Source organism: Denticeps clupeoides, chromosome 12, assembly GCF_900700375.1.
Source record: "Denticeps clupeoides chromosome 12, fDenClu1.1, whole genome shotgun sequence".
NCBI lineage: Eukaryota > Metazoa > Chordata > Actinopteri > Clupeiformes > Denticipitidae > Denticeps > Denticeps clupeoides.
The window spans coordinates 7,033,197-7,044,668 of NC_041718.1; the positions used below are offsets into that span (position 1 = coordinate 7,033,197).

The 11,472-nt window shown below is 42.6% G+C and overlaps 2 protein-coding genes across 2 annotated transcripts; both read right to left on the bottom strand.

The window, feature by feature from the left end:
• Nucleotides 1-383: 383 nt before the first annotated feature.
• On the bottom strand, nt 384-5,968 carry LOC114800498 (actin-associated protein FAM107A). The gene is made up of 5 exons (XM_028997939.1): nt 5,831-5,968; nt 2,881-2,938; nt 2,365-2,566; nt 725-878; nt 384-627 (listed from the first exon to the last, which is right to left on the bottom strand). Exons 1-5 carry the CDS (start codon nt 5,852-5,854, stop codon nt 529-531), a joined length of 537 nt encoding a protein of 178 aa, XP_028853772.1. The 5' UTR covers nt 5,855-5,968; the 3' UTR covers nt 384-528.
• Nucleotides 5,969-6,297: 329 nt separating this feature from the next.
• Nucleotides 6,298-7,361, bottom strand: LOC114800967 (protein FAM3C). Its single transcript, XM_028998906.1, has 6 exons — nt 7,153-7,361; nt 7,030-7,106; nt 6,924-6,962; nt 6,746-6,830; nt 6,523-6,649; nt 6,298-6,432 (listed from the first exon to the last, which is right to left on the bottom strand). The coding sequence occupies exons 1-6, from the start codon at nt 7,296-7,298 to the stop codon at nt 6,298-6,300; spliced, it is 609 nt and encodes a 202-aa protein (XP_028854739.1). The 5' UTR covers nt 7,299-7,361.
• Between the last annotated feature and the right edge of the window lie 4,111 nt (nt 7,362-11,472).

An 11,472-nucleotide genomic window follows, 5' to 3' on the forward strand; every position in this document is an offset into this window, starting at 1 on the left:
AGTTCCCTCACAAGATTTTACCGGTAGTGTATTTACTCTTTTGGTAACCAGAAAACTGCCACTTGGCATCTAGATCTTTGCATTTACAGCATTTACATTTACTGCATTTATCAGACACCCTTATCCAGAGCGACTTAAAATCAGCAGTTACAGGGACAGTCCCCCCCTGGAGACACTCAGGGTTAAGTGTCATGGAGACAATGGTAGTGAGAGCGATTTGAACCTGGGTCTTCTGGTTCACAGGCGAGTGTGTTACCCACTAGGCTACTACCACCACTGAGAGCCATTGACCCAGTCACGTTATAAATTAAAATAAAACCCTCTGTAGATGTATGGAATTGAGTGAAAGAGACCAAATCCAATGACCAAAAATGACAAACAACTTAGAATCCATTGGATCTATTTATTGTTAGATATAGTTAATAATATGTGTTTTTATATATGGAAAGGGAAAATTGTGAACCGAGCAAACAGACTGCCTCATCCATCCACTATTTCACACATGAGATGCTTTAGTGTTCTTCCATCCTAAACCAGGCTGGTTGTTCTTCTCAGGCTCTCTTTGACTCGGATAAACTCAGGCTCTGTATTTAGCTTTTCTTCTTGGTCGTCCAGCTGCTTCTCCAGCTGTGTGGTGAGAAGAACAGGGAGAAAGTGATGATTCAATGTGATTAGACATGTGTAAAGCCTAGTCATAGGTCTGCCCCAAAGCTGCCTGTGGTACCGTGTCTAGTCGCTGCTGCCTCTTCAGCAGCTCCTGTTGGAGTGGGGTGGTCTTCTTACAGAGCTCCTCTTCTCTCCTCTGCTTAACCAGGAGCCTACGATTCCTCTGTTCCAAGGCCCGCTGGAGCTCGGACTTCTCCTCCATGACAGGCCGTCTGTCAGATAAGTGCAGGTATCAAAGAGGAACAAAGAAAGTTACCGATGCATCCTTTCATTAATGTGTTACAACAGAATCTGTTCATCTGAGATCGTATTTTAAACACTCTTGACTAGAGGACTCAAAGCCACAGTAACCTCAGTGCAAGTCCTAATCCAGGATGAGCTCTAGTGCTACAATGCAAAGCAAACTAGATGATTTATGAGGATTGTGAAACATTTGTTTGAATAATGTAATGTTATTTTTGTACCTTTTCTCAATTATGAGCCCTTGGGAGGGTTTGCTAATGGGTTCACAGAAATAAACAGACAGAAACAAGAAAGGTCTGCTTGCAACTAACTACCGACACTACTACCTTCCCTCATTGCCTGAACCTTTTATCTACAAAGATGGGAGTTGCCCATGGTCAAGCACCCTCTCCCTTGTTTTCTCAAATATGAAATTCAAATACACCCAATCTGGCAACATTGAGAGCAATGTCATGTCTCCTTACTACTCCTCAATTTAATTTGCTTGTGATCCCACTAATTCAGGGTGCCATCAGCAGACATCACAAATGTGTTGTTATGGTCATCATCGGGTCATGCCAGCAAGTTCAAGTTCAAGTTGAGTTTTCTGCTACATGTTGGACAGTACACAGTCAAACGAAACAACATTTCTCCGGAACCTGGTGCTACATGTAACATTTTAATAAAGTTACAAACTGACTTAAAGTGCACGTGTGCGACAGACAAACAGGCTACATAAAGTGCAAACATGGGACACCGGCACTGCAAGATTAACAGAATAACAATACAGACTGTGCTAAAAAACAGTGAAACAAGCCAATAAGATGCAGTGTAACAATGAGCAAATGCAGCTGTAATAGAAATGTAATAGAGATATGCTGAATATATGAGGTAGAGTGTCTTTATCAGATCTGAGTGGATGTACCACTCACTTACCAAATCAAACATGCACATAGATTTGTGCTTTTAATCAACAGAATTTGAATTCATTAATAAATCCACTTGTTTGGAATATGTTTGAACCACAACACTCACATACAGATGCAGATACTATTATTGGACACACTGTGCTGCTGGCATTGTATGCTCCACTCATATTAGAGGAACACGTGTGAGAACCCAGTAAAGGCCATGTAGAGAGGAAGGTGTAAGGTTATCATATTTTTGGGCTACGATATTTTGGTGGAGCGAGAAGATGCCATTTATGGGTTTAAGAATTGGGATAAAAGGAGGAGACACTCAGTTTGGTGCTTTGCTCATGGTTCTAGGCATGCTGGCGGCCCAGCAATTGATACCTTTGTATAAAGGATGGCTGTTATAATCTTATACTATGGGTATTTTGTAGTAAGAAACAAGGTTATTCTCTACTGTATGTCACCCCGTGTCTGCTTCTTACAAAATGCTTTTTGACAGATCAATAAGTTTGATTGGAGTCAGAGTTGTCTGGGTCGGCACTCATGTACCCAGCTGACTGACCTGTGGCTCTGGAGCAGCTCTCGGTGCAGAGCCTGGTGGCTGCTGGACGCTTTGACCGGGTTGATGATCTTCTTGGGCCGGATGAGCTCTTCACACTCGCTCTCTGCTGAGTGCTGAGTCTGCGGAGAGCCTGGGTCTCTGCGGCGCTTCAGGCACTCATCCTGCTGATAATGCTGCTCCAGCTCCTGTCCATGGTCAGGCCCTGGAAACCAACTTTATTAGTACCTATCCCATTGTTGTGGTTCAATAAGTGTTTCAGAAATTGGATTTTGGTTGTTCCTTACATTTATTTTAATCTTCCAAAAATATAAATCAATAAATTTATTGAGCATGTTTGCAACAAATTCCCAAATCTTCACAGACTCATTATGTCCCATCCTCAGAACAAAAACACAGTTTTTGAGCTCTTGATAATTAGCAGTTAATTTTTTTGTAGTTAATACATTTTTTAAATGTTTTATATGAAAAGCCCAATTCATATTGCCTGTATGTTTAATATTTTATAGGGAAACTCACCAGATCGGATCAGAGGTTGGTTGCAGTCTGAACACGGCTGTTGAAAGTTGTTATCTGTCTAGAGAAAAGCAGCAATAGAGCAAAATGATGGAGGCATAGATGATGGTTGGAAAATTCCATTTGTTCTGAATTCTTGGCCACAGTTTAACTTAGGCTGTAATGTCTGCCCTAGTTCCCTGATAAGAACTAGGAGGTAACAGCAATGAAAAACCTACACACCAGGGACAGGAACTGTCCAAAAGTAATCTAACTGACTGGACAAAATCTTGAAATGTAATTGGATCCTAATTAAAACCAACACTGAAAAAATCTGAATTATTCTTACTTATTCTCCCAGCCACCCCAAACCACTCCATGTCTGTGACCAGAATAGTCCTGGATCACTTTTTTATAGTTAGAGTTAACCCAATCCTAAACAAAACCCAGTCCTTTTTTGCTGGTCCAATCATTTGGTCCAAACCATTACTCATTCCAGGATTTAGTGTGGGTTGTTACGTGCCTGATTTCACTGTGACTTTCATATAGAATTGTAAAGCATGTTGCAATTCTGCATTTTTTTTGCATTTATATTTCAGCAAAAAGTGAAAATTGAAATACACTGCTTAAAAAATAAAGGGAACATAAAATTAAATAAATATTTTGTTCTTTACATAGTTGAATGTGCTGACAAAAAAATCACACAAACATTAACGATGGAAATAAAGCTGACCACATAATTAAAGTGGAAAACACAATACAGGGTGCTCCAACTTTAATGTCCTTAAAACAAGTCAAAATGAGGCTCATTAGTGTGAGAGGCCTCCACGTTCCTGTATGACCTCCCTACAACACCTGGGCATGCTCCTGATGAGGTGGTGGATGGTCTCCTGAAGAACCTGGAGACCTGGATTGAAGCATCCACTAAATCCTTGAAAATATGCGGTGTTACGTGGGATTGGTGGATGGAGTGAGACATAATGTCCCAGATGTGCTAAATTGACTTCAGGTCTGGGGAACGGGCAGGCCAGTTCATAGGATCAGTGCCTTTGTCTTACAGGAACTGCTGACACACTCCAGACACATGAGGTCTTGCATTGTCTTGCATTGTCTTGCATTAGGAGGAACCCAGGGCCAACCGCACCAGCATATGGTCAACATTTACATTTACGCCCTTATCCAGAGCGACTTACAATCAGTAGTTACAAGGACAGTCCCCCTGGAGCAACTTAGGGTTAAGTGTCTTGCTCAGGGACACAATGGTAGTATGTGGGGTTCAAACCTGGGTCTTCTGGTTCATAGGCGAGTGTGTTACCCACTAGGCTATTGACCACCTACCCTCTTCCAAAGGGTCTGAGGATCTCATCTCGGTACCTAATGGCAGGCAGGCTACCTCTGGTGAACACATGGAGGGCTGTGCGGCCCAGCAAAGAAATGGATGAGCTGCTTATGTGGGTTGTAAACTCAGTCTCATGCTATCCCTAGACTGAGAGCACCACCAGCATTTAAGAGTGACCAAAACATCTGCCAGAAAGCACAGGAACTGAGAAGTGGTCTGTGGTCACCACCTGCAGAACCACGCCTTTATTGGGGACGTCTTTCTTATTGCCTATAATTTCCACCTATTGTCTATTCCATTGGTGTAACTAGATGTGAAACTGATTGTCAATCAGTGTTGCTTCCTAAGTTTGACAGTTTGATTTCACAGAAGTGTGATTGACTTTGTGTTACATTGTGTTGTTTAATTGATCCTGTTTTTGAACAGTGTTAATAAAATCCTGGAGGTACTTATTATTAAAAATGATCCACATCCAAAAAAATCCTAATTTAAAAGCTGGGCCCAAGCCATCTGGAATCAACTAGTTCACCTCAAGTAAACTGTAGTTTTACTTAGACCAAAGATGGCCGATATGATCCCTCCAGGGATACAAGGCTATTTCTGCAAGGGCTCTGATTTCCTGAAGTGAAGGTTATCCCCAAAACCCCACAAATCTACACCAGCCCTTTGAGGGTAGGATTTTCAGACAAACTTATCGGATTTTTTTTCACCAAGAAATTCAAAGGTTGTGTATTCTCTACATACTACCCATGCATGTGAATTTGTGAGTGCATGGTGTTTGGCCATTTTCAATTTGAACGGACACTTTGCCCTTAAAGCTCAGGCCGAATCCATGGACAAAGAATTGCTATTATTTTTGCTATTATTTCTAATAATCTGATATTGGGTCATTGTAGATTGGGATTGGCCCACTTCACATTTTCTGATATTACCTTGACATTGATGCACGACGTGTTGATACAGTGACTCGCTGCTCAGCTGTACGGAGCGCTCGCTTTATTAACACGTCTCAGGTAGCCGCTCAGTTTTTGCAAATAATTCCTGGTGCTGATGACGAACGGGACAATGGCCCTGTGTGGGAGGCAGGAGCCCGGCAGGACAAGAGGGGTATTGTGTGTGAGTGACACGCTGGGTGAATCAGGGCCGACTGAAAAGCTCCTGCGACCCACTGGAGTCGTGCCACATCATTACCGGTCACGCCAGAGAAACATGTTTTCGCTCACGCTCATTCGTTCTGAATCCTGCTTTTCTCCTTATGGCTCTCTTCCGTTAATTACCCCACGTTAGGATGTGGCTTTGCTTGCTTCTGGCTTTTTATTCAAAAGTTGTAGAGAAATACCGTTCCCAGAGAAATTCAATAGATTGCCTGGAAATGCTCAAAGCCGGTGCAAAACTGACAACCGGATGTTACTATTATATATATATATATTAAAAAAAACAAAAACATGCAGGCAACAATAATGAATAAGATTTCTAATTAAGAAACTCTTCAGCTCAGCCTTCTCATTTTCCTTTCATGCTCTGTTTACAATATTTAAAGTGCATTCATAAATCAGGTGGGTGGGTCAGGTTACGTAAACCAGGCCCTTCGTGTAACCGCAAACTACATCGAGAGAAGTAGCAGAGGCTCCTTACTTTTTTCCCATGGGTGACGCCCATGCCTCCCAAACAGAGCTCAGCTCGCCGGCTTCCAGAGTGGGATTTTGAGGCGCAGAGTCCCTGCCCGGGGATTAAAGGCAGAAGATTTCCCCACCGCCTGGCAGGAGAGGGGACGAGCGGGGAACGGGGGGAACGGGGTGGGTGGGATGGGGTTGAGCCCCACATTCTGAACAGATTGTACAGCTACTGCCAAAACCCTTCACTCCTAATAACCATACTAATAGAGCACAGGAACAGAGTGGATACAAAATGGTAGAGAAATGGCTTGGAGCAGGAAAAGGCTGATATATGAACAGAAACTATGACAATTATTGGCACGTCAGAATTTATTTCAGTTTAAACATGGCATCGTGTTACAAGTGTAGCAACATTCTGAATTCATGCATTAGGGAAGAATACAAAAAGAAAGTGTAGATTTGTTTGAACCGTTGTAAATATTTACATCATATGGGTGTTGTGGGTATCTGACTTTTATAAATGGAGGAATGCATCCCTCCATATCTCGGTAAACATCCGCCCACTTCCACAACTCGTGGCCAGGTCTTGAAAACGTTGGTATTCTCATCGTTTGGCGCAATCTGTAAGATGAACAGAGTGGACAGACAAAAGTGTTTCAAAGGATTGCTATAAAAAAAAAATGCACAAAAACATGCAAAGAGGAAATCTACCTTTTCAAACGGTCTGCTGTGTTTAATTCCTGCAGGACCTGCGAAGACCCAGTTGTCACGATACCTCAGAGACTTTATGAAGGTGCTCCCCAGTTCAGCAAATATGTCTCGGATTTCACCAGTCAACCTTGATCAGAAAAGTTTACATGGAAAGGAAAAGTACAATTATGCAAATGATTGTTTTTAACACATAAAGATTCCACTGGAAGCTCCATTGACTTGCTTTTCTGTTGCATCATCAAACGAAGCCACAAGGAGAAGATTTCCAGGCTGAATTGTTTTGAGGAAGGCCAGCAAATCTGTGGATCCTTCGAGAACATGCAGGCAGAGCATTTTTTTGTCAGTTCTTTGTCTCAGCTTCCTGACCACAGACAGCAGTGAACAGGAACAGACGGTCTCACCTTTGAAGTACCCACTGCTCAGGGTTCTCCCGGTCTCACCTGCAGGAACGTTTTCTCAGCTTTAACAGACTGCGCGTTGACAACACAACACAAGCCAAACACTCACCATGCAAAAGCACGATGTTTACACCCTGGCCCACATTGGTCTTGGTTCCACTCATGATGCTGGTGAAGAGAGACATCCTCATCAGATGTCTATCTGACACCCACAGCACTGTGGCTCTTCGGCCATAAGATCATGAGATGCTGTACGTACATCTGGTCCTCGAAGCAGATCTTTGGCCCCACTATGTTGGCCGCCCCGCTCCGGATGCGAAAGGCGAAGTGGCCCGAGGGGCATTTTTGGGGTAAGCAGCATTTTGCATTCACCTTCATCCGATCTACTAAAACATCACACAAACAGGAGGTTCATTACAGAGAAAATGAGCAAGAAGCAGCATTAACTGATCTACAAAATCTAAAACTAACTAAGCTTTTTATTTTCTGTTCTCATAATGCCCAGAAAAACACTACATCCTCCTACTTCCTTTGGCTGCTTCTGTTAGGGACCACCACAATTGTCCTGGCAAAATGTTTACACCGGAGAGCCTTCCTGGTGCAACCCTCCCCATTTACAAGGGCTTGGGACCACACTGTCATGTGCGTCCCCGGTGGCTGGGGATGCCAATGAAAAAATTATGTAAATGTTGTATTTTTCTCAAAAACAGCAATCTTACCTAATGAGAAAACCTGGGCTTTGGTAGACTCTGAAATGTAAAATAAAACTATTCATTCACTCTTTTTTTAATAAATGGAGATTTATAAAAGCAGAGATGAAAAGAAAGGAATACAATGGACTCCACAACCTGAAGCCCCCAGACTGTCTCTGTCCCTCCCCGGCATGTAACGAAATATGAAGAAGATGCTCCAAGAGAGAAGGAACAGTATGAGCGCAACGATACAGAAGAGGCCTGGAAATCAGCGCAATGAGTCTGGGTAAATACCCAACAATTTCAAATCCAATAACTGCAGTCATCTCAAGACAAACAGAAGTCTTACCTGGAAGTCTCATCTCAGCAGTTGTCTGAAAGCAGAAGACAAAAAAAAAAAAAAAAGCTCGTCTTCGTGCCGAAGCACATCAGAAGAGAATCTATGGAAGGCGCTGATTATGATTATTCTGTGCCATAGACACTGGACCTTCGCAGACAAGCAAGCTCTACTTCTCGATGATTTGTTTTTTTCAACCAGAGCACACAAAGCGGCCTACTCCCCCAAGACAAACTCGAAGCTTTTCTTGTATTTCTTTTCTTGAATATAGCCCTCACCTTAGACAAATATTACTTGTCTGGTTGACGTTATGCTCTAGCTCTGCTGAGCTATGCCAAACGGACACCAACTGAGGTTCCAGCGACATGGAGAGAGCAGCTGGGTTGGAGCAGACACCTTTAGACAAACCTCTTTACCCTGTGAAGGCCTTTTCATAAAGGCCTTTTGTACATATAAAATTTTTTTAAAATAATTAAAATAAAAATCTGGTACATAGGTTTCTAGGACCGTGCGATGCTTCTGTAGTGAAAGCGGGTGTTAATTTTCTCACCACACTACCCACTTAAAAACAAATTACATTTCAACAGCGTTTGATTGCTTCTTCATATCAGTTAACAGCCTGATTTATGTTTAGTCATTTGGGTGCATTTAACAAATTGCATACAGAGAGGATAAATCACTCCAATAAAACTCACAGAACACATACAATTAAAGAACTCGTTTTATTGTTTAGGTTAGAAACATAACTTTCATGTTTTATTATGGAATTAGAATGCAATAAGAAAAAAGCAAAAGAGCAAAAAAAAAAAAAAAAAAAAAAAAAAAAACAGTACAAGTATAGAAAACCAGTGTGAATCATATCAGTGCACACTGCACCACAGGTGAGCACTGTGGTAAATATCCAGATAGTTTCTTCAAAACGAAATTCGTTGATTTGACCTAAAATTGTCAAATTAATTCCCATCAACTTTGATCTTTATTTTGTCATCTTTAAGAAAAGAAAATACATAAGAGATTCAATCTCTCTGAGGTATCCCAAATACAACATTCAAGGGTATTCGCTACAGAATATGAAACATAAATAACAAAAGAAGAGACCTCTAATAAATCGGTCATGTCCAGTGTACATATATTAAATCTTTGGTATCGACAGAGTTCACAGTGTTGGAGATTCGAAAAGTGCAATACGTTTGGAGTTCAAAAGCTTGTTAAGTATCAGTTTAAAAACACATCTAACATTTCTGAAGTACCTTTCAAACCTTAATTGATTTGGAAAATAAAAATACTTGATCCTTTAGTAGGTCTCATGCACAGCCACGCTAATCCTATTTCAATTATATTAACTCATTGCCACGGCAACATATTAAAAATGAGAGGACAGAAATGAATAGAGAAAGGCACAGTGGTCTTGTTCTAAATGCTGGTGCTTCAGTACTCGGTGACTGATCATATGACAGCGTTGAATACTGATTATGCATACATGCCATTTCAACTGCCACAAAACACCACAGGGATACACATAGCGAGCATTGTTGCTTTGCATAACATATATATTTCGAATTTGCCAAAGTGTTCACAGTAACAAACTAGTATTGACTTGCACACATAGGGAGGACGTGCAATCCATATTCTTTAAATTGGTGGCGTAACGCAGCTCACAGCCGGGAACACCCGTTCCTTAACACTGTAGATGGAGGGCAGCCGTCTGTGCGCTGAACACGAGACAGAGCCTTAAGTGTTTCTGTGGAGAGTTCACCAACACTCCATTATTCATTAGCTATTTAAAAAAAACAACAGACTACCAGCGACCAGCAGGGGGCGCACTCTCCCCAATTAAAATAAAACAAGACAAAGACAATAAAACAAAGTAGAACATGCAGCAGCCAACACGTCGGAGGGGCAGCCCCGAACTACTCCAGAAGTTCCTGTGGAAGAAGAGAGAAGTGGAGGAGGAGATGAAACGGTGAATGCGCGACACAGAGTGGCGTCACCTCCGTGACAGTGACAGTCACCTCGTCAGATTCCTCCGCCGCCGATAAAGGGTCTCCTGACGCCCGAGTGTTCCGCTCCTCCATCTGCCGGAGCACCGAGTATCTGTAGGTGGTGTTGCTAGAAACACCCGCGGAGTTTAAAGTTGCACAAATAAGCAGTGACATTACGAGCGTCGGGAATGTGGCTTTTTTTTTCCTAAAAAATGCTCTTACTTTTCGGGAAAGCAGAACTTTCGGATTATGTATATCGCCGCTACCAGGGCGCCCAAAGACACCATCACCACCGAGGCAACCAGGCCGGGATGGAGCCGGACCTGCTTCACCAGATTCAACCATGTTAGTTTGCTGCTGTGGTCACGGCGGCCGAAGTTTAAGAGCTTATTCTCCGGACACAGACCTCTGGGGCCGCGGCGACAGCGGGACTCTCCGTCTCGCGTCCCACGCCCTCGCTGCCGCGGCCGGACGCGGGGACGGCGCAGGCGGCGTCAAAAAGCAGCAACGCCGAAACGACAGCGAGCCGGAACGGCTCCTTTTCGGAACTCGACGCCATGGTCGCTCACTTCCTGGTCCGCGCCACCTGCGCGATGACGTCAACGTCGGCGGACAGTTCACGGCCCGCGGCGGGCACAGGGCAACAGGTTGCCAGATTGGGCGTTTAAACGTGCAGTTTTCATGTCGCTTCGTGAAGCAGGGATGTTCCAAATTCTAAAATTCTGAGAGAAATGACATCTGTGAGAGGTGGAGGTTCTCCGCCCAAATTAGGGACACTCTCTTGCATGCGCACACAATAATGGAAATCGCAAGGTTTCATAATATAGGTTTCATCTACACATTTCACTGTGTGAAAGGACAAACCACTACTTGCAATAATTGCTCTTTTTCTTTAAATAGCACTAGAACCATAAACCCAACAGACCCTGTAAAAGTTTTGGAGATCAACCACTGTCACTAACCTATTGCAGTCAGCAGTAGACTGGACATTTGCAGGAAAAGACAGACACTTGTGCAAGTTATATATTAACATTTTATTATAACTAACAAATTTGGAGCCCTAGGCAAGATCTTCGGTGGCACCCTCCTTGCATTGCATCTCAATAAATTCCAGTGTAGATATACTCAAAAGAAATGGAATAGTTTTGTCTCAGACATTATTTGATTTAAATAAAACCAATTGCAAAGAATGTGAAAGAAATAAGAACTTGATTTGCATGTGAGAAAATATCAGTCATGCTGTGATAATGAAATATGACTGATATGTTCTGAACATGTGTTTAAAAACAAGCTGTATAGGGGTCAACTAAATTTTTGGTATATTTGGTTACAAGTAGCAGAATAATGCGAAGGATTCCAGGATGCCTTTTCATCGGCCAGATACAATACTGCTATTTTCTGATTGGCTGTAGTGTGGGCCATTTGTTTTTTTGTGTGATTTGCTGGTAAGTCACAGGTTCTAGGACCCACTCCTAGCCTTCACTCCTCCCATATCCATCAATCATGGGTGGCTCTAATTTTTTGGTTGGTCTTCATCAATG

Bases quoted from the DNA above. Each gene is read 5' to 3' on its own strand.
- LOC114800498 (XM_028997939.1), bottom strand. From the start codon at position 5,854: ATGGGCGTCACCCATGGGAAAAAA. The intron at 2,939-5,830 runs GTAAGGAGCCTC...GCTTTTCTCTAG, and splicing joins GCGTCACCCATGGGAAAAAA to ACAGATAACAACTTTCAACA. The intron at 628-724 runs GTACCACAGGCA...CTCACCACACAG, and splicing joins GGCAGCAGCGACTAGACACG to CTGGAGAAGCAGCTGGACGA.
- LOC114800967 (XM_028998906.1), bottom strand. From the start codon at position 7,298: ATGAAGGTGAATGCAAAATGCTGCTTACCCCAAAAATGCCCCTCGGGC. The intron at 6,963-7,029 runs GTGAGTGTTTGG...ACGTTCCTGCAG, and splicing joins AAACATCGTGCTTTTGCATG to GTGAGACCGGGAGAACCCTG. The intron at 6,433-6,522 runs GTAGATTTCCTC...TTCATCTTACAG, and splicing joins ACAGCAGACCGTTTGAAAAG to ATTGCGCCAAACGATGAGAA.